This window comes from Lissotriton helveticus, chromosome 1_1 (assembly GCF_964261635.1).
Source record: "Lissotriton helveticus chromosome 1_1, aLisHel1.1, whole genome shotgun sequence".
Lineage (NCBI taxonomy): Eukaryota > Metazoa > Chordata > Amphibia > Caudata > Salamandridae > Lissotriton > Lissotriton helveticus.
Window position 1 is genome coordinate 147,315,791 of NC_136057.1, and position 23,692 is coordinate 147,339,482.

At 45.2% G+C, this 23,692-nt stretch overlaps 1 protein-coding gene across 1 annotated transcript in view; it reads left to right on the forward strand.

Moving 5' to 3' along the window:
• The window catches only part of LOC144768327 (carnosine synthase 1-like), a 595,298-nt gene that overhangs the window by 266,740 nt on the left and 304,866 nt on the right, over positions 1–23,692 (forward strand). Inside the window, exon 4 of the mRNA XM_078651907.1 lies at positions 10,127–10,331. Coding sequence (XP_078508033.1) covers positions 10,127–10,331 — 205 coding nt within the window. The remainder of the gene's footprint in view (positions 1–10,126; positions 10,332–23,692) is intronic.

The following is a 23,692-nucleotide window of genomic DNA, read 5'->3' on the forward strand; positions in this document are numbered from 1 at the left end:
GGGAAGGACACCTACTAGGTAAGTACACATGCCCCAAATGTGTAAGTTGTGATCATGTAGCTGCGCAGAACAGGCACTCACTCTCTGCTCCTTACATACAGGTGACAGCGGCTATGCTCTCCGTGAGTACCTCCTCACCCCATACCTCAACCCTGCAACTCCACAACAACGGCGATTTAATGCATCACACATTCACACAAGGAACTGTATTGAGAGGACATTTGGCCTGTTGAAAAGCAGGTTCCGCATACTGCACAAGACAGGTGGGGCCATGAAATACGATCCTGAGGTCTGCTGCCGCATCGTGGCCGTGTGTGCGATCCTTCATAACATTGCTACCAAGCGCAGGATCCCTGTTGACATCTCTGGCAGTGAGTCGGAAGGGGACAACCGCCCACCTGCACATGTGCGCCACGCACGCGGAGAGAATCCTGCTGAAGGACAGAGGCGCCGCAACCAAATCAGCATGAACTATTTCTAGTGCACCCACTCCCCACACCCATTACTCAACTCATGCATGACAACATTAATAATGACATGAGTCAGATTAAGTTACTCAGACTTTTTTTATATGTTACTGCACAATAAAATGGTCATTCTGTTAACTTCAACAAGACTGACATATTGCGTCATATGTCTGTATGTCTGTAGGGCATGCTTGTGGCGTCAGCATGTACCCTCATGTGAATGTTCAACAGTTCAGTGGCTTCTCCGGGTAGTTGCCCCTGACCTCCTCTCAACGTCCTCCTCCTGAGTCTGCCATGAGGCAGCAGAGGTCCTGCTGCTGCGGCGGGGTGCTACAACCGGTGGAAGGGACTGGCTACTGTGGCTTGATGTAGCCTCGCTGGTGTCGTCTGCTCCCCCCCCCCGCCTGGCCATGGCCGGTAGCCTGCATGCCCTGCATGGCTGTTGAAATATGCTCCAGGGCTGTCGCAACGTCCTGGCAGCACTGGGCCATTTGGACATGCATGGCCAGGGAGCGTCGCGAGAGCTGGGAGGGGGCGTTGCCCATAACATAGTTTGAGCGCGTGTACGCCGACAGGCGGGTCATCAGTTGTCGGTGCCTGCGGCGATTGAGATCGCGCTGTCTGGACATGGCCTGTGTATTGGCCTCAAGAGCTGCAGTCATCCTATCCACATTACGTGCGGTCTTGTCAAGTTGTAGATGGATGGCGGCTAGGTGACGGGCCTGAGTTTGGTGCACATGTAACATCCTGCGCTCGATGGAGAGCCCACCTGCACGCACGTTTCTGACCCTGCCAGCGCTGGGGGTGTTGGTGCGCTGCTCTCTCGTCAGTCCACTAGTCTGGCTCCTCACAGCCGCAGGGCGGCGGGTTGGTTGGCGACCTGCTGCTGGTGTTGCAGGCCCCACTGATGGTTGAGTGCGGCGCGGTGGTACAGCAGCGCCTGTTGGCACAGGGGTGGTAGGGGCCACAGGGGCAGGTGGTGGGATGACCGCTGGCGCAGCAGCTTGCCCTGATGGTCCGGGCTGTGGGGTATGTTGTGTGTCTCCCTACTTGTCCTCCAAGTTGTCATCAATCACCAGGGCCTCGCTGTCCGTGCTGGGGACATCAGCGCCACCTGTGATTTAAGGTGGACGTTGATTAGTGACATGTTCCGTACACGGTTAGGCTTGCTACATGCATGCAGACTACCATTCCCTGACTCGCTGCAGGACTGACTCACACTGGGCATGTCAGGCTTAATGGTACAGGATGGTAATTGTGGTCAGACTACATGTCCCACAATGCAATAGCGCTATAGTGGTGTGCTTTGGCAGCATGATTGGGGTTTGCTATGGGATGCACTGGAGTCATGGACATTGTTAGGGGACAGGGGGTCGCTGTCGCATGGCACTTACCTGTTGTGTCTTTGGTGGGTCGGGAGGAGTCCAGATGGGTCACACCCACACAGGCCTGTGGATTGATGCTCTCCTCCACGCGGTCCTCCAGTGGTGTGTTCTGTGGGACAGTGGGCTCCCCTCCACCTGTCGCCACATGCTCCCCCAGCCTCTCCGCAATCTTTTCCTTTGCTCGCCCTCTTAGGTCGTACCAGCGCTTCTTCAGCTCGTCCACCGAGCGCTGGGTCACCCCTACTGCGTTCATTTTGGCGCGGATGCGCTGCCATATGCGCCTTTTGTCAGCCTCAGGCACCCTTCGGGAATCACTGCAAAATAGCCTGTTGTGGTCCTTTGCTACTCCTTCTATGAGGTATTCGAGCTCCTGCTCAGAAAACTTGATTTTCCGCTTTCTCCCACTGGTGGAAGCTCCTGCTGCATCCTGTGACATGCTTGCCACTGTGGTGTCTCCTGCTGTACTCATGTGGAAAACACTGGAGGGGAGCTCTGACACTGCTGCCTGTACTTCAGCCTCTCACTGCAGAATAAGGGTGTAACCTGCCTACTTCCTGGTTGTGATGTCATCACTGTGCTCAGGATGCGACTTCCCGTTTTTGCGATCTCGCAGTTAGCGAGATCGCAATTTGCGATTTCGGTAATTGCGAGATCGCAATTTCAACACGGGAATCGGCGGATTCTGCGATTATTTACCGATTTTTTGGGACTTGCAATCGCCGATTGCGGCCGCTTGCGAATCGCATTTTTTTCTCGCTAAAATTCATGAATGCCGTTCTGCGATTTCTAAATTGCGATTCGCTTTTAATCGCAATTTAGAAATCGCAGATTGAGGCATTGATGAATCTACCTGATAGTGTTTGTAAGGGGCTGATTTAGAATCCGTATTTAGAGAACAGTTTCTAAAAGAGACCTACCACAATTAAATAATTTCTGCAAAATCTGGTTGAAAGTTTGTTTTTTTATAAATCTTTATATTATTTTAAATATGTTATTATTCCAACATACAACTGTACGTAGCAAATGACATAGAGTCCCTTGTTCAGCCAACAGCTACTTTACATTTGTGGATCAAAACAGTAACCAAACATGGAGAAAAGGCATTATCAACAATCAACAGACCTCGGCCCATCTTCCAGACTTTTGGACTGTATTAAGTTATATGGAGGTAACTGAATTGGATCTTTTGCAGATTTGAGGGATTTTTACTACTCTAAGCGCGAGTTTAGCATCCCAGCACTCATCCTCATCTCCTTCACATACATCATGTTCCCAGGCAGCACGTTTCCCAGCTAGGGGATCTAGAAGTCATCCACAAACGGTGGTGGCCTGTGTCTGCCACAGGACACAACCTTTTGCAGATGACTTTGTGCAGAAATTTAGAGCTCATCAGGTCTCCTACACCATAGAACAAATGTCCCTAGTCTTCTCCGTTTATTTGTGCCTGATAGGTTTAATTGTATACTAGACTCTACAACCAGGTCTTTACACTTATTTATCCTGACTACACAGACTTCAAATTCATTTAGTGACAAACAGATTCTTCTTTGAAAAATCATTGGTGAATTAACTGTTTAAGTTTGGGGCTAGCAACTGACCCAGCAGACATTTTTACTCTTAGGAGAAGATATCGGGAAGGTAATATGGACTGAAGTGTGTCAGAAATCATTTGAGGAACTGACGAAGGCACTATGCACTGCACTGGTACTGAATGCATCTTACTACAGTCAGCCTTCATTGTATAGGTGGATGACTTGGACAAAGGAATTGGAGCAGTGTCATCTCGACTGGTTGACAAAAGTAGAGAGCTCCCAGTAGCCTTTATTAGAAGGAGAGGACAGAACTGGGCAACTACTGAGAAGGAGTGCTTTGCCACAGTATGGGTTTTGCTTAAGTTCCACCCAAATTTTTTTGGCACTAAGTTTGTGGTGCGAACAGATAATGAGCCGCTGAAATGGTTGCTGGCTAGCCTCATTCATTCCAGTCAACATCTGCTCAAGGTGCCTCAGGTGGTCTTTCCATAAATTGCTGAACACCGCAAGATCACCCAGGTAGACCACACAGAACTCTTCCAACCCTGCAAAAACATGGTTCACAAGGCACTGAAAATTGGCAGGGGCATTCTACAACACAAAGGACATTACCTGGCGTGGAAAATGCTGTCTTCTCTTTGGTGTTCAGTGCCAAAGGTATCTGCTAATATTCACTGGTCAAATCCAAAGTGCTCAAGTACTATGCAGCACCTAACCGATTAACAAGCTCCTCCACTCTTAGAATCGGATGGGCATTGGTCTCGGTTACCCCATTAAGGGCTCAATAATCCACACAGAACTGCAACTAAGTAGACCTTTCATTTGGTACTAGAACCGCAGGACTAGACCAAGCACTAAGTGATCTCTGAATGACCCCCAGGTACCATATATCTAGATAAAAACAGATTCTCAGCTTCTGCCATCTCATCACCTGAGCAAAGACCAGGTCCACTGCATAGAGAGAAAGGTGCACAGTGACCTAGTTTTAAAGATCTTTACAGTTGAGCTATACAAGTCAGTCATTCCTCCCAGTGTTAGTAGCCCCCAACTAACCTAATCAAGGGAATCTTAATATCATCAGCAACAGTTTGGGTGTGCTGTAAGTGAAATACAAGCCTTGTGCTGGAATTCGCAGCATGTGGAGAAAAGCAAAATGTGACCTCTTTTTTGATGCGGTTGTAATGTTTGAGGTATTTTGTTTCTGTAATAATTTACAATGTATTTTTGCTTCATATTAACACTTAGAACCCCCAGCCTCTTTTAGTGCTTAGTGGACTTTACATCACATGTTGAGTAAGGACTTATACTAAATTAACTTAGCCAACTATCGGTGAACCAATCAGACATATACTTTTTATGGGTCAGAGCAGTGGCACTAAGCCTGTTTGGCAGGACTCAGTGACCCTTCAGAGTCGACAAGCCCTGAAGCATCAGTCCACAACCTTGGCGGTGAGCATGCAAAAAGAGGCATTTCCTTACATGGACCCCTCGAAATAAAATGTGAAAAGCAACTAACTTAAACCCTGGCCGTTCTCATAATGCAAGTGGAAGAACCTGGAAATGCCATCTGCATTAGCATGGTCAGTACCAGGTCTGTGCTTCACTGTAAAGTTCATACCCTGTACCTAAAAGGATCCCCTCAACAGTTTGGGGTTCTGTCCTCTTATCTGCTTAAGCTACCTCAGAGATCTGTGGTTAGTTTGAACTCTGAAGTAAGTCTCAAACATGTAGGGTCTTACAACTTCTTTAGGGACCAAACCACAGCAAAGGCTTACCTCTCAATGGCACTCCAACACTGCTCTCTGGTCACTTACTAGTCTTGGTGACTGCATTTAGGCCTCTGTAGTCAGACCAGAATCTCATGTCAGGTTTTCCACCTTTTGGACTTGGTATGGAACCAGTACCACTGGGCAGGCCCATGGGCTGTTATAGGGCTCAAGAAACCCCAAACTCCAGCAGCTTAGCAACCTCAACCTTAAGGCTAGCTTTGACCTGGTCTGTAAAGCTATTAATTTTACTTTTGACAGGCAAGCTGCCACCTGTTTCCACATAAAGGACACATCAAGTTGTCTGACTTGGGGTCAAGGAGAACAGGCCAGCAGACTGTTTTAACAAGCTGTAACAGTCTGTTTGTTGTTGTCCTGTCAAAGTTGAGGAGAGGGCTTCTCCATCCACTGAGACATCTTTGGCGTTGCTTGACAGCAGGTCAGTGAGAGGTTCACTTTCCTCTTGTTCCCCTCCATATGTCAGCATGGCCAGGTCTGCTCTGTCATGGTAGTACAGAAACACAAGTCCAACTTTTTAATGTAATACACCCTGCCTATAGGGCTCAGTAGGCCTGCCTTATGGGTGACTTATAAATATTTAAGGAAGGTTTGGCCTTGCCTTACTTTAAATGGCAAAGTTGAGTAAGCAGTTGTAAAGCGCACTATCGGCCAGCTATGGCTGTCTGGGAGTCATACTGTGCTTTGTCTCACTCCTGGCGGCATAATAAGTGCTTCTGCAGTTCACTAAAGACATTTTACTTTGTAGGCCGTGGATTCCTCTCGTACCATAGACTAGAGACTTAACAGTAACAACGTATGCCAATTGTGAGTGAACCAATCAGACATTCTTTTTTAGTGTCAGAGTACTGGCACTGAGGACTGTTTGCCAGGACTCCGTGATCCTTCAGAGTTGACGAATCCATCTGCATCAGTCCAAAACCTTGAGGGTGATAGGGCATAAAAGAGGCGTTTCCTCATACTCCTAATCATGATTTCAGATGAGAAGATTAACGTGGGAATTCTCTTGCACTAGTGTTAAAGCCTAAAGCTTTAATGATTTCCCCTTAGCATCAACTTTTCAAATACATTTACAAACTAAAAGCACATATCAACAGATATCCTAAATGTAACGCACAATAAAAAATAGAAATGCATCAGCTATTGTAAATGAATAACAACTTATATGGCCTAAAACCTCTATGAATAACAAAGCATATGAGGAGCTCTAACTAGACATATAATGAAAATATCCACCAGAACATCCTATGCTTTAAATGGAAACAAGTCTACCCATGGTACCAGTGTCATTACTTCAATCGACTCCCCTGTCAAGAAGTTATATTACAACACTTCTTGCTCTAGCTGGGTCAAACTGCAGTACATACCAATCAAAGTACACTTAGCGGTGATTGTGGCAGACCAAGAAAGCCCAACTCAAAAGTCCTTTTTAAGAATTCCAGTTGTCAAAGTGTATGTGTAGGGTTTAAAGAAACATTTACATGTCCACAGAAACCTTCTCGTCCTTGGGAGTTTACTTTGTTCTTTCCATGTTAATTGCTCCTCCTTTCAAACCCATACCTAGGGCCTCATTGTCTTACCTCCCTTGCAAGACAGCTTTTCTAGTGGCCCGCAGACTGATAGAAGGGTGCGTGAAATTCAGGTCGCACTTCTTCTGAACCTTACTTGGTTTTTCACTCCAACAAGGTGGATATCAGAGCTCGTCCACTTTGTTACCAAAAATTAGCTTTAATCTTTCCAATCAACCAGTCCATCTCTCTACCGGCCTCTAACAGAGAGGTCATTGCATTCATGAGCTGTTGGAGGGTTTCACTGTTTGTCTGGACAAAACAAAGGGGCATATTATCAACAAATAGCGATATTTATCGCTAAGTAGGGTTAGAGACAATTTTTTTATCGCTAAGTATCGCTAAGCATCGCCTATTTTTATCGCTTAGGAACCTTGCTATTATCAAGGTTTATCTCCTAAGCGATAAAAATCGGCCGAAATGCATGAATATCGCTGAAAAGTCAGCGATATTCATGCATTACCGAGCTAATGCTCTTAGCCATGTTATCCACCTCCCATTGGATAACATGGCTAAGAACTGCTCAGGGCAGGTGTTAGCTTTTGGAGATATTCGCGCTTAGCGCGAATATCTCCAAAAGTTGGTAATAGGAGATAGCGATGTTAGCGACTGTTTCCAGTCGCTAACATCTTGGCACGCCCACTTTGCATGTCATTAGTGATAAATATCACTGACATGCAAAGTGGGGCCCAAGATGGTTGCTATCTCCTACTAGCTGTCGCTAACTGGTGTTAGCGACAGCTTGGTAATAGGGAGATAATTTTATCTCCGCTTTCTTGGCTTTTAAAGCCAAAAAAGCGGAGATAAACCCCCTTGATAATATGCCCCAAAATCCTTTAGGAAATCCTGCCAACTCTCTGTCAGGTATGGCCCCATCTCACACAGAGATAGCCACACCATAAGAGTCACTGTCCAAATGGATAGTCTCAGGCGCTATGCTTGGTTATGAAGTTGCCAAAGCACCACTGCTTGGTAAACCCTTGTACATTGTACATGAGGAACAGCCCCACAGCTGCTTTATTGAGGAATGCCCTCTGTAGACATAAACATAGAGCTGCCTGGAAACCTTTGTATACATTCACCAGATATTATCATCTAAATTTAGGCGCCAGGGTAGGTACTGTAGTAGGTCAAGCAGCTCTAAAGAACGTTTCTAGTGACATTTCTTCTTTGCAGGTTAGTTGTGCGATATCTGGTTTTTCTTCAGTAGAAAGGACGTCAGTAACACGGGATGCCCATGCCCATGTATTCCATGACTTTGACTACCCATAAAGACCCTGCAATGTATAAGGAATCGTTTCTTATGGCACTGGTGGTGTCTTCACTGAAGTCATAAGCGACCCTCCCACCTCTCCGAATCCTTCTTCCCCAGGTCCTACAGGATGTACAGGATATGGGCGCTAGAGCCTCGCCGAAAGAACTGAGCTTCTGTGGTACCTGCCAGTACAAACCATGATGGGATCTGGATGCTGCGGTCTCCTTATAATTACAGCACAGATTTGCAGTTCATGCTGGTTCCCAGGTGCTCTTTCCTGCGATTGTCCCCACTAGTGCACTCCCCTAATGTACACATGCACTGGCAATGCCTCAGGGATTGTGCAACTTGGACAGGACCTTCAGGGAACAGTTATAAGCCTGTGGCCTTCTCTGCAAATATGCAATTTATGGGGAGGTTTAGTTGTTGCTCGGGTGGGACTTTGGATTATATTTTATGGCATTTACGTCAATGGAGCCTTTACCAACAACAAGTCACTATCTCTTCCTGAACGAAGTCAAGTCAAAACAAGTCAAAGAAATTTTATGCGGTCAAAATAATAGAACATAATTAAAAGTATGCTTTCTGAATCTGCATAGAGAGAAAAGTGCACAGTGACCTAGTTTCAAAATTCTAAACAGTTGAGCTTTATAAGTCATTCAATTCTCCAGGTCTTAGTCGCGCCCAACGTAGATAATCAAGGGAATTTCAACATCATCAGAAACATTGCAGACATACATGTAAATACAAGTATGGGTGTGCTGTAGGTGAAAAACAAGACTTGTGCTGGAGTAAGCAGCATGTGGGGAAGAGCAAAATGTGGCCTTTTTTTTGATGCAGTTGTAATGTTTGCAGTATTTGGTTTCTGTAATAATTTACAGCGCATTTGTACTCCATATTAGAACATTGGAATGTTGGCAGCTCCATTGAAAACAATGGAGAGCTCTGGGCTTATAATGGCTGGTATAAGCCTGGAGCACCAACATTCCAATGTTTCTTTGTTCACAGCTCTGGCTGTGAACAAAGGCTTCAGGGAACCTGAGGGGATTCCAATCCCCTCACGCTTCCAAAAGGCTTTGTTTTTTTTGTTAGAACATTCTGTCCTCTAGTGACAGAATGTTCTAATAGCCTTATAGCCCTTCGTAGATGGGCTATACCGCTATTAAATTCCCTCTCCCTTGTTAAAGGCCCTCGCCTTCGGCTCGGGGCCTTTAACGCTGGAGAGGGCCTTTAATAGCTGGTATAGCCCTCTACGGCGGGCTATAAGGCTATATTATAGCCTTAGCAGGCTCTACTTGCCATTAAAGGCCTGGTCCAGTGTTAAAGGCCTGAGCTGAAGGTGAGGGCCTTTAACAATGAAGCGGGCCTTTAATGGGCGGTAGCGTCCACTCCGGTGGGCTTTAAGGCTAATACCAACGTCTGCCCCTAGAGGGCAGAATGTACTTATTTGCAAAGCAAAGACCTCACTGAGCCCGAGGGGGTTGAAATTCCCTCTGGCTCCGTGAGGCCTTCTCTTCACAGCTATTGGTGTGAACAAACATTGGAATGTTGATGCTCCGGGATTCTGCCGACTATTAGAACATTGGAATGTTGGGAGCTCCATTCAAAACAATGGAGTGCTCTGGGCTTATAATGGCTGGTATAAGCCTGGAGCACCAGCATTCCAATGTTTCTTTGTTCACAGCTCTGGCAGTGAACCAAGGCTTCAGGGAACCTGAGGGGATTCCAATCCCCTCACGCTCCCAAAAGGCTTTGTTTTTTTTGTTAGAACATTCTACCCTCTAGTGACAGAATGTTCTAATAGCCTTATAGCCCTTCGTAGATGGGCTATACCGCTATTAAAGTCCCTCTCCCTTGTTAAAGGCCCTCGCCTTCGGCTCGGGGCCTTTAACGCTGGAGAGGGCCTTTAATAGCCGGTATAGCCCTCTACGGCGGGCTATAAGGCTATATTAAAGCCTGGAGCTCTCCATTGTTTTCAATGGAGCACTCAACATTCTAATGCTCTAATAGGACTTAGAACCCTCAGCCTCTTTTAGTGCTTAGAGGCCTTTACATCACATGTTATGTAAGCTCCACAAACAGATCGTAGCCCTTCAACAATTGTTTGCTGAAGCTTATGTGTGTCTTCTCTCCAGGTGGCAGTGGAGGCCACAAGCCCACGATGGAGCGAGAGATGTACAGCAACCTATCACCCCAGCTGTGACTTCCCTGGGATCCTCCTAGCAGTCAAGGCCCTGCTGCAGAAGCTGGAGAAAGGAGAGAGTATCCTGTTAGAGGCAGTCTGTTCACCCCTTCCAGTAGTGCGGGCACCCGCTATGGAGACCCCGGCTGCCTTCCAGAGTAAGAGCAATGCAGAACATGTGGGCAGTGGGATTAGGGACCCAATATTTAAGCATCTACCATCCATGAAATTGTGTGACACAAGCAATTACAAATGTATTCTATATCTTTAACTGTCAGTAATGTTTCGGTATGACTTCTTTTTAATTGTAAATAATGCATCATTATGTAGCAAAAACCATTGGTTTTAGTGATGCAAAGTACTCTATAGCTAAGAGTAAGTAAAGTAAAGAAAACATGAATTAAACTCAGTCATCAGCAACCCATTGGCGTGCATCTGCAGTGTGCCACCTCCTGCACTACACCGTGATGCAAGGTGGCTGCCCACACCCGAAGGTCGTGCACTGTCAGAGGGAGTGACTGTGCATAACTGTTAGTTCAGTCTGGAAAATACACTAGGCTGGCGTGTGTCTGTAATACCTGCATCCTAAGCAGCAGTGGGTCCTTGCTTCACCCTCACTACACTGGCGACGAGGCAGCTAGCCACCTGCTCATGGCCTGCACCCGGCCGGCCCCTTCAATCACTGACAACGCATTTAGGGAGACCAGTAGCTGCAATAAAGATCCAACACACCCTGATGGTAATCAGCTCAGAAAAACTAAAGTGTGGAGTAAGATCGTGCAGGCGGCAGCATCCTGGCTGCAACCAGGAAGCCCGCCCAATGGAGCCTGCAGAGTTCTCAGCTCTCATGCTTCAAGAGTCACATATCTGATAAGTAACAGTTGTCGAGCCCAACAGCACCGACCTGTGGTGCACCAGGACACAAAACCCTGGGAAACAAGGACATGGCAAAAGGCAAGCCCCTAGTACATGCAGACCATTGCCAACATGCGTCCCACATAAGCCGGCTACCCATTGCAGAACAGAGACAGACGTAGCAGTTCACTTTTTTTTAATTATTTTTTTTATTGAACAAGGCAGTAGGAAATCATAAAATCATTGGTACAGAATTAAAAAACAAAGACATTATTCACATCGAAATTTTTCAACAATCAGACAATTTCCAGACAGTTTACAAGAGATAAAACTGGAATAAAAAGACAGAATTAAAAGGGAAAGAGACCATTATAAAACCTTGCAAAGTCCTTATACAATATCACTGCAAAAAAGTGCAAAAACTGCAATAAAGTGCTACTGCCGAAAGAGATATAATCCAGTAAAGTGCAATTATAAAGTGCATTAGTGCATTAAAGTGCAAAAACAGCTATTATAAAGCAGCAATAATTTAAAAAAAAGTGCAAAAAGTTCACATTCCCCTCTCCCTCCTTATCATCTTCCCTTCAGCAATTCCAGATTCTCAAAATATTTCCAATTTCTTTCAAATCTTGCAATGGCTCCTACCCTACCTGCATAAGCTCTTTCAAAATTACATGTTCTTCTCATTTTATAGAAGGGGAGAGGTGTGGCGCCGCGGCCAGGGCGACTGACGCTGGAATCTGGGGATCAGGGTTCGATCCCCGGCTCCGGCGGCAGGTTAGCCCAGCACCATGCGACTCTGGGCAATAGCTTGCTTAATCTTCCCGACGGCCCCCAGCGCCTAGAGACCCTAACGGGTGATTGTGGGCTATACAAATGTGGATTATTATTATTATTATTATTAACCATTGTAGCTGTGATGGAATCACCACGGATTTCCAGTTTTGAAGGATTAAAGACTGTGCAACTACACAAGAAATGAAAATAAATACTTCTTCTGTTTTATCAAACCTGCTCCTCTCTTTACATATGCCAAACAGGGCCACTTCTGCTTCCGGCAGAAATACTTTCCCAGTTGCTAACTCCATATCTTCGAATATCCCCTTCCAAAAAGAGTCCAACTTCGGACAGGAAAAGAAGATATGGCACCATCCTCCCTGCCCCCTAGCTTTACATCTAAAACACTTATTCACAACTTCCGGGAACATTCTCTCCAGGGCCTCCGGGGTGTAATACGCGAGCCAACGTGATAAAAAAGACATTCTTTTGTAATTAGCCACCCGTAGTGCTTTATTGCCCAGGTGGCACAATAGCTCCCCATCCTTATCTGTAAGAGCACATTGTGTCGAGAGGCTTATTTTCTCTTGATGTCTATCTATTACAGGAGAAGAACTGGCAAAGTAGAGCTTTTTATACCAAAATCCTATACCTTTATTTTTATCCCCGTACAAAGCTGATATGAACGCAGTGGGAGAGATGAACAGGCCAACTATCTCTTTTGTAATAAAATAAACCAATTGTAAATACTCTAAAAACATAAGTCGCCTGGAATTATTCATTCTCTTTAAAATCTCGTGCCAGCTAATTACCTTATTTTGTACAGATAGATGTCTTAATTCCCTAAACCCGGAAAGTTCCCAATCTTTCAGATGATTCGAGGATATCTTAAGACCCATTTTGGCACATTCAGACAAACTCAAATAATTGGAGCCATCAGAGCCATGTTTTTTAAAAAGGAGCAGTATTCTTGCTGTATACACTTTTAGCGTCTTATATCTTGATTTCTTAGGGAGCTTAGCAGTTTTTAAAAAGATAGGAATTTGAGAACCTGCTTCCTGTATCATTTTTTCTAAAAACAAAGGGGCATATTATCAAGGGGGTTTATCTCCGCTTTTTGGCTTAAAAAGCCAAGAAAGCGGAGATAAAATTATCTCCCTATTACCAAGCTGTCTCTAACACCAGTTAGCGACAGCTAATAGGAGATAGCGACCATCTTGGGCCCCGCTTTGCATGTCAGTGATATTTATCACTAATGACATGCAAAGTGGGCGTGCCAAGATGTTAGCGACTGGAAACAGTCGCTAACATCGCTATCTCCTATTACCAACTTTTGGAGATATTCGCGCTAAGCGCGAATATCTCCAAAAGCTAACACCTGCCCTGAGCAGTTCCTAGCCATGTTATCCAATGGGAGGTGGATAACATGGCTAAGAGCATTAGCTCGATAATGCATGAATATCGCTGACATTTCAGCGATATTCATGCATTGCGGCCGTTTTTTATCGCATTTGCGATAAACCTTGCTAATAGCAAGGTTTATCTGAGATAAAAATCGCCGATGTGCGGCGATAATTTTTGTCTCTAAACAAGTTAGAGACAAAAATTATCGCTAGTTGTTGGTAATATACCCCAAAATTATCTCTTGTCTGTCTAATCCTTAATAATCCTGCCACAATATCAAAAAAGGCTGCTTCATAATATGTCTTGAAACTTATGATGTTTTCTTTTTCAGGAGCCAGATAAAGGATAATATCGTCGGCGAACAATTTTAATTTAGACATCCCGACGATGGGGGGTAAAATAGCAATATTATTCCTTATTCTTGTTACTAAAGGTTCAATAAAAAAAGTAAAAAGCAACGAAGACAATGGGCATCCTTGCCTTGTTCCCCGATTTATTTTAATCTTTCCAGCATATTTAGCATTGATTATTATCTTGGCTGATGCCCCTTCATAGATATTATTTACCATTTGTATAATTGAAACAGGGAATCCAAATTGACCGACAGAGAAAAAAAGTGCAGACCAATTAACTAGATCGAATGCCTTTTCTGCATCAATCATTAAAATACACGCAGCTGTTGAATTTATATTAAAATAATCTAGAGCCTGTATCAGAAATTCTGTATTAGCTGCCATATACGACCCGCAATAAAACCCGTCTGATCGTGATGGATTACCTCCTGAGCTACTAAAACAAATCTTTGCGCCCATATTTTCATCAATAACTTGTAATCAGAATTCAGTAAGCTGATCGGTCTATAGGAGTTCACATTTTCTGGATATTTTTCCTTTTTAACGAAGCTAATAATTGTAGATTCTTTGAATTCTGGGGGGATCTTTCCACCTAATCTGATGTGATTAAATACATTTTTAAGAGGTTCTTCAAGTTCCTTAGTAAACACCTTATAGAATTCGATAGGGAACCCATCCTGACCGGAAGCCTTTGCTCCAGATGTTGCCCTTATGCTGTCGTGAATTTCAATAGTGCTTATTTCACCCCTGATTTGATTACTTCGTGAATCAGAGATTTTGGGAATTTCTATGTTAGCAAAATATTCCTGAATCATTGTATCCTCCACCTGGTATTCCGTGGAGTAAATTCTCTCATAATGATCCAGAAATATTTTGCCAATTCCTTCACTCTGTGTTTCTACTCCACCTTGAGGATCTCGAATTTTTAAAATGAAGGATGACTCTTGTTTCTTTCTAACAGAATTAGCCAAAAGCTTCTCCGCCAATTGACTCTCTTCGTAGACCCTTTGCTGAAAGGCCTTTGAACTATTTATCTCTTCCAAGGTAAAAAAATCCCTTAAAAGAGCTTTAGCCTGTTCCCATTGATTTGGCTGCTGATTAAGTTTTAGAGCATATTCCCTCTCGGCAGCACTCTGAAGAGCGGATATTTCACGCTTGCAATCATTTGCCTTGTTGCTGGAAAACGCAATGATCTGCCCCCTGGCGGCTGCTTTAAATGCACCCCATACAGAAAAAGGTTCAGCTGAATTTTTGTTCACTGAGAAAAATTCGATCATCCACTCTTTGAACCCTGAAACCCAATCCTTATTCTGAAGAAGGGTGCGATCCAGCTGCCACCTGGGGCGCCTCCCTTCCGTTCCTCCTATCATAAACTCAACTTCGACCTTCCCATGATCTGAAAAAGGGTTACATCCTATCAAAGTTCTAGTGATTTGAAGTGATCTGGAAGTCAAAATAAAATCTATTCTGGATGCTGATTGAAACCTGTTTGAATAGCAAGTATATGCCTCCCTATCTAGATTCCAAGAGCGCCAAGAATCCCGCAATTGGTATTCTGACAGAAGTGCTTCAAATATACATTTTGTCTTAGGTTTTAATTGCTTTTTGTTCTTGTTAGAAGTGTCTCTCCTCAAATCCTGGATATAATTGAAGTCTCCTCCTACTATGATTTGCCCTGGGGTGCCCCTTAAAATCTCACTAATTTCCAACAAGCCCGAAATATCATCAAGGATGGGGCCATAGTAATTCACAAAGTAAAAAAAAATTCCCATCAGCTTTGCAGCAACCCAAAGCCATCTGCCTCTAGAATCTCTCTGAACCTGAAGGATTTCCCAGGGAAGGTTTCTTGCAAAATACACAACAACTCCCCTTTGGGCAATCCCTGCTGAGGAGAAAACCCATGAGAAAAATATCTTGGCAAAAACAACTTCGGGGTATTTGTCTTCAGATGCGTCTCCTGGAAAAAGACCACCTGCAAATTAAAAGTTATTACCCATTTCAGTAAAGCTCCATATTTCTGCTTATTAAGCAAACCATTCGCATTTATGGACAGGATAACGCTTGAATTATATTTCATCTAGAAGCTTATAAATTCTTCTACATATTCCGTACCAACCAATAATAGAAATAGAAATCACACTACACAACCTGCTGCACTTGTTCCTTTTTACTGCGATTACCCCCCCACCCTTGCCCCCTCTCTGAATGTGGAGCCCCCCTCCCCTTCCACGCAGCCAACATTCCACCCTCTTCTTTCTTCTTTGGGTGTCTTCTTGCTACACCCTGATGCGACCCGTTAACCCTGAACCGCCCCCTTTATTCTAGTTATTTAGTTTGATCAAGCATACCTATTAGAAAAAAACATTCTTTCCATTTTCAAACATTAGAACCAGAAGAGATCTCTTTAAGGAGAGAATGAGCATCTTCAATGTCAGAAAACATATAGAACTTCCCTTTGACCAAAACCTTCAATTTTGATTGCTGAGCAATCGAAGTTTAGGTGCCATTGGCCTTAAATAAATGAAGGATCTTAACAAACTCTTTGCGCCTTTTGGCAGCCACCGCAGTCATATCTGGGAAAATCCTACATTTTATTGTTTCTGACACTGGGAACTGCCGTTATTGATAGGCCTTGGACAAAATCTTTTCTTTGATCCTAAAATCAGCAAAGTTTAGGAGTATCGTTCTAGGAAATGGGGAATTTGCGAAGTGTTGCGCTGGAACCCGATGAGCCCTTGTAATTGTCAAATCTCCCTCAAACTCAGGAAGAACTTTTTGATGAATAAAGGAGGAGACCCACTGGATAGTATCGGAGCCTTCCACTCCCTCCGGAACCCCTACTATTCTTAGATTCAACCTTCTCGAGTGGTTTTCAAGTTCTTCAAGTTTGTGCTCCAGCGCGACCTTCTTCTTGGCTGATTCCCTAGTTTCCTCCATAACCAAATTCACCTTATCTTCGAGGACTGAAATCATAGTCTCCGCCTCCTGCAGCCTATTGAGAAATGCCAACATCTATTCCTCGAATTTATCCATTCTGGAATGGAGAGTAGCTATCTCTACTTGTTGGTTATGCTTTATCTTGCGTATTTCGTCCAGAATCAGATTCAGCATCTCACGGATATCCATTTGGTATCTAACTTCAGTCCCAGATAAATTTGTTTCATCCACCTCAGAATCTAAATTCATAGCTCTTGAGTTTTTGTTGATGTTCAGCTGAGCTTCCTCTTCTGTTGGTATCTGTGCACCCTCTTGCATTCTCAGGTTTTGAGAGGAGATTTGGCCAGATATCCCATTATCTATCAACTCATCTGATACAGTTTGCGAGGATTGTACTGGGGATGTGAGTAAAGACTCCGGACTCTGGTCAAGGGGCCGCGTAAAAGATAATACAGATGAGCCAGCGTCCTTAAATGACGCACTTGAAGCAGGCTCCTCCTGGGAGACTGGAGCCATCAGAGCCTGATGGATGGATGATTTTGGAGTTGTTTTTTTTGCGAAAAGAGGGTAATCCTTCTTTTCCTAACTTCCCATACCGCCAGATCCGTTTGTTTTCTTCCCTTCTAAGTCGGGAGATGCAGACTCTGAGACTAAAAGAGGAGAGGTAACCAATGGTGATGTTGACTTGGGGGTTAGAGATTTATCTGAGGTGCCCGTGGCTATTTTCTTAGCCTCTGTGCCATTTAACGAGGAGGATGAAAGATGCCCATCGTCATCGGAAGATTCAGGAAGAGTATCTTCTGCCGAATTTTCTTCTTTATTTTTCTCTTTATTTCTGTCTTTATCTTTATTTTTGGCTGCTTTTTGAGCAGCTTTCCTAGCTAGGGCGAGGCGTGTTTTTGTATTCAGACGAGGAGCCAATTCTAATTTATTCAGTTTTGAAGGCTCCTCCCCCTCCTTCTGCGGTTTGCCCATTATGGCCCCCCTTTTTTTTTTATAACTGCTCTCTTCCCCCTGTGCACCTGAAAACTTCTATACTTTCCCAACAGGATTAGACGAGCCAGAAAATAAATATATTAAAGTCCAACTCACAAATATGATTCAGAAAAGGGGGTGGTGATGAACAGAGTGTCTGAATTAAGCAGACCACTCTTACCCAGTCCAAAGATCAGGGCTTGATCCATCACCGTTATTTAGCTCACTGCCCCATCCCAGCTCAGAACCTGGCTATATGCAAATTAGTCTGTCCCTGGCCCAGTGCATCATGGGAACAGGGCAGACCAAACTAAGCGTGGAAGGGTATACTCAAATGTGAGTCCCTTGCTCATTGCACCATCAGGATTCAAGCAAGCCGGGCCGACGACGCCTGAAATGGCAGAAACCGGTCCCCGGAAGCTTGTTTCCTTCCCAGTGTAAGAATTGGCTTGGCAGTTTGGTTTGCCCTGTTCCCATCATGCACTGGGACAGGAACAGACTAATTTGCATATAGCCAGGTTCTGAACTGGGATGGTGCAGTGAGCTAAAAAACGGTGTTGGATCTAGCCCTGATCTCTTGACTGGGTGAGAGTATTCTGCTTAATTCAGAAACTCTGTCCATCACCACCCCTTGTTGTTAAACAACTCACAAATATATCCTGCTGTAGAGTCTCGATGATGATAAAAAGCTGGGACTGTCACCAATGTTGTTAACCAAACAGAGCAACTCAACAGTGCCAGCAACTGTATTGACAATGCAGGCACAGAAAGCAGTTGAAAAGGCAGCTCCTCACTGCCCCCAGCGATTTGGAGCACCGGACCAACCCCAGCAGTCAATCTTCTACAGCCCCTCGCCAGGTCGAAGATCCAGGTCTCGTCCATGGCAAACCAGGCTATACACGAAAATCAGCGCCGGGGAAAATGCGGCTCATCCGCATTGCAACTACACAAACATGCCTCCACTCCAGGGGCAGAGAAAAAGAGGCAAAGTGCGGCAGGGACTAAGTCGAGAGAATCGCCCTCAACTGCGTGAAACCTCGGCGCTGCAATCCACTTCAGAGCGCTCCAACGGCCATGGTGCTCCCACCGGGTCTATCTGCATTCATTTGCGGGAAAAAATTCAGCAAGAGAAGACGCGGCTCAGCCTCGCGTCTAGCACTGTCCGCGCCAATTCCGCCATTCCTGGGGGCGGGTCCTTGGATCACGGGTCATGGCCGGCTACTCGGAGGCGCAGAACTCCGTAACCGACAAGAAGTAGCAGTTCACGTGAGAAAGACAGCAGCTACAACCAGGGGGGAGAAAAGGATAGTGCATCACGGACTGTATTCCGTGGCTGGACAACATAGCACAGGCCAATTAGTGCCCACAAATAAGCGGGAGAATACCACCAATCAGATCAGAGATTCAAAGAGGAGCCACTCAACTGGAATCACTGCCTCTGTGGGTCAATCTCCAAAAAGCAAATGTCACTGACTCCATCCACTAACCCAAAAAAGGGGGGAGGGAGAAGGAGGAAACCAAAGGCTAGGTCCGCCTCCTAACAAAGTAACATAACAGTAGGAACCCAACGTACTGGATTCAGAGACCTAGCTTGTGTGTTGGTCACTGATCAGATTTTGTCAGAATAGACCAACGAGAAAGAAAAATTTCTTTCTAGTGTCCCCTCACTCACCAGGGTTTCCCCACGGTGACATGCTTCATCATTGGGGCCATCCTAGTTCTGTACGAAAAGGGGCGTGCTACGACTTGCGAATTACGTAGGAGCACTTGGTTGTGAAAGACTATGTGTGGTGTGAGTGAGATGGTGGTGGAGTGGGTGTGAGTGATTAAAAATACCGTGCTAGTGGGCCTCAACAAATTTATTAAGCTCCTAGGTTGGTATATTAAAATGGGGTTTGACACTGCAATTTAACCTGTAATGAGGATTAAATCAGTGTTCGATCGACATGTTTCAAGCTCCCCAAGGCTTTTCATCAGGACCATATAGGGACCAGCCCTATATTCACCACTCCTATGATCCCCTACTAGGGGTGTGCAAATTTATTCAGTGAAAGATGCGGTCCGGAGGGGTAACGACTAGGTATTTCAATGCGGGTTCTCCGTGAAGGAACAATGTTTCCATAAGGCGATCCTGCCCCCTACCAGCGACCATGCTGTGCTATTAGGCACCCATACATAACCAACAAAACAGTACAAACGTATGTACGAAACGCATGTTTTAGAATAGACAGCGTTATAGATCTTTTCACTTAATAAATTTGTTGAGGCCCACTAGCACGGTATTTTTAATCACTCACACCCACTCCACCTCCATCTCACTCACACCACACATAGGGGCTCATTAGGATGGCAGACGGACTTGCGTCCGTCCGCCACCCTAGAGGAGGAGGGACCGTCCGCAGGGGCAGCGGCGGTCCCTCCAGTGCAATTAGGATGTGACCGCCAGCCTGGCGGTCACATCCTCAATATTTAACATTGCGGCGGATGCTGCTTGAAGCAGCACCCGCCGCAAGGTTAAATATGCATGCTTCGCATTTGCATGCACAAAGCGGCAAGCACCGCGCGGTGCCTGCCGCTCCGTGCACGCAAATGCAGGGGGGTACCATAGGTACCCCCCATGTGCACCCCCCACCCCCCTGTCACCCTGGGGGCCCGCAACGGGCCTCCAAAGAAATCTCCGTATGCCTTTCTACGGCGGAGAAGCCGCCGCGGAAAGGCATCAGTTTTCCGCCATCCTAATATGGCTGGCGGTGTCTGATAGACACCGCCAGCCATGTTAGAGCTTTTCCGCCGCGGTCGGAAGGCGACCGCGGCGGAAAAGCTGCGGACCGATTCTGAGACCCACCGCCATCCTAATTTGGCAGGGGGTCTTTTGTGCCTCCCCGGCGGTTTTCCCGCATCCTCCGGGCCGGCGGTGGATTCCGCCGGCCCGGAGGATGCGGGAAAACCGCAATCCTAATGAGCCCCATAGTCTTTCACAACCAAGTGCTCCTACGTAATTCGCAAGTCGTAGCACGCCCCTTTTCGTAGAGAACTGGGATGGGCCCAATGATGAAGCCTGTCACCGTGGGGAAACCCCGGTGAGTGGGGGGACACTAGAAAGAAATTTTTCTTTCTCATTGGTCTATTCTGACAAAATCTGATCAGTGACCAACACACAAGCTAGGTCTCTGAATCCAGTACATTGGGTTCCTACTGTTATATCCATCCACTAACCATCATATGTGACAGTGATTATATTTTGAGGAGAAGCCACAGGAGGCAACCAAGGGTAGGATAGTGGCAAGCAGGAAGATCTGTCCCTAAGGCATACCAGACTGGTGGAGAAGAACCCCAGAGGAGCCCTAATGCAAGGAAGATCACATGAACTGTCTAATGTAAGAGCTAAATGCACAGAGTCTGTGTTAGCCAAGTCAATAAAGGAAGAACCAGACGTGGACGCTTCCATCATGCTTGGGATGATTGAAGCCACTGGAAGAGGGGACAATGCAAGGGGCAGCACATGTCTCTGCAGCATTTTCGAACACCACACCTGCAGACCCACACCTAGTGACCAGTGTCACACACAAGGCAAGGTGTGCTCAATGGTGATTGTCCGATGATGCAACAAAACTATGACCAGGGATATGTCATTGTGTAAAAGAGTAACTCCTTCTAGCACTTGAGGAGGCCACAGAAACATTTAAGTGGGAAGGGTATGAAGATCCAACACCCTTCCCTGGACTCCTATCAGCAGCTCTCACCACCATTCCTTCAAGAGTGAAGAGCGATGGGCAGTGATGCCAGCAACAGGACCCCTCTCATAAGGCAGGAGTCATAATGGGGTCAGGGAAGAGACAAACTTAAGTGCAACACTCAACATTCACATAGGCTTAGAAAGTACTTGTACTGAGTCAATATCCTCGAGTTTTGTAAAAGTTAACCAGTTTATTTTAAAGGTTTCTCTTGCACAGCAAAATCTCTCGTATTTAATATATCTAAAAAGGAGCTCTGCCAAATTACCGAGTTCATTCGCATTTTCAATTAATCCGCTCTAATAAGTTTATTTTACGCATACCATGAAAAACACATAGGCAAGAAAAATCCACTCCTCCACATAGCAGTCAGTTTTTAAACTGCACCCACAAATGCTTTGACAAAGCAACTTTACAGATTATAAGGCATATACGCAATTCACAAAAGTGAACTTTGAAAGTGAAGAAATATCAGGCAATGAGAGAGGTGATGATTTTGGGGTCCCTCCTAACCTAGGGGGAGGACCAAGCAGATGCCTTGAACATAAAGAGCATTTCATGCTGAACGATTAAGTGGTGGTGGTGATCCCATCCTCTTAGGACCACCCCAAGCACAGTTATTATGGGCAAAAATACAATCCCAACCAAAGGCCCTGCAAAGCATTATGGGACGAGATTAGCAGTGGGCAGTGAATCTTATAGTATCCAATATCAAAATAATTCTACAAAGAGATGCAGTTCAACTCGTCGTTACTAGGTGTCCCTCACGAGTTAAATGCAAAAGCATTGAATCAAGCTGCAGTTCCACTAGTCGTTACTAGATGTCCCTCACAGTTTAAGCCCCATTCACTGTCAAGATATGATCTATTCCCACAGGAAAAGGCAGACAGCTTCTAACAATATTAAGGAATGCTTTCTTTTCATTACTTACTTGTTTAAAGCAGATGTTTTAGCCTTAAATGTTTTGTGCCACTTCCCATTCATGCCTCAGTATCTTTCTTTGCACTTTGTAGGCATTATCAGATAGATTTTTTCAACTTAATCTGTTTGGTCATTATGACCAAATTCAAACATTGCTTGTTAAAAATAAAGTGCAATGCTATATTTTACCACTAAACAGCCAGCTACAAGTGCAGTTAAATTGTAGACAACAGTATCATGATTTGAATGGTACAGCAGGTGCAGTAGCACTGGGGCCAAAAGTTGTCAGAACTCCTCTAAACACATAATATTGCTATATTTGACTACTAAACAGGCAGTCACAATTGCAGTTACCTTGTAGTTGAAAGGGGCTTGATTTGAATGGTGCAACAGGTGCAGTGGCACTGGTGGTAAAAGCTCTAGGGATCCCACTAAATCCAGATTATTGCAACAATTTTAAACTAAACAGGCAGTCACAATTTATTTATTTATTTATTTGCGGGTTTGTATAGCGCTAGGAATAGACTCCCGAAGGAGTATCTCCGCGCTCAAGACAGCAGGAAAGCAAATATCCGGACAATAACACTGATATTCTAAGAACATATGAATCAGTTACATATTTTTAACTTAAAAGGGCAAAGGTTCAGCTAATTTTGTTTGAACAGAAAAGTTTTCAGATGTTTTCTAAAAAGGAGATGGTCGGAACATTGTCTCAATAAGAGTGGAAGAGCGTTCCACAGGATGGGACCCACCACTGACAGAGCCTTACCACCCAGTCTAGTCCTGCTGATCTTGGGTGCCCTCAGCAGCAGCTGCTCACTTGACCTGAGTGTGCGTGTAGGGACGTATGGTACAAATTTATTAGCCAAATAGGCCGGTCCCAAATCATGTATACCTTTATGTATAGTACAGCAGGTCTTAAACTTCACTCTTTGACGTATGGACAACCAGTGAAGTTTATCCAGCAGTGGTTTAGATGGAGATCTGGGGGGGGGCATTGAGGACCAGCCTGGCTGCTGTGTTCTGCACCACCTGCAGTCGGTCTAGCACCTCTTCATTTGCACCTACCAGAAGACCATTACAATAATCAAGGCGGCTGATCACTAGAGCCTGAACCAACGTTCTTCTGATGGAGTCTGGTAGGAATGGGAATATCCTACGGAGGAGACCTATCATGTGAAAGCAAGATCCCACCGTGATGTTACCATGTAGTTTCATAGTCAACTCCGGCTCCAACCGTACCCCCAGGTTCTTGATTATTTGTTTAGGTTCGGGAACTGGACCTAAGTCCAGCGGCCACCAGTCAGGGGACCATTGGACCTTAGCCTCACCGAAAAGCATCACCTCAGTCTTACCAACATTACACTGAAGAAAGTTGGAAGACATCCACTGGGATACTGCTTTCATCCCCTCGGAGAAAGATTGTATAACCTCCGGAGTTAGTAATTTAAAGGGAAAAAGCAGCTGAGTGTCGTCAGCATAGGACACTGGACAGAAACCAAAGGCTCTTGTTATATCTGCCAAGGGGGCCACATAGGTGTTAAAAAGAGTTGGGCTCAGACA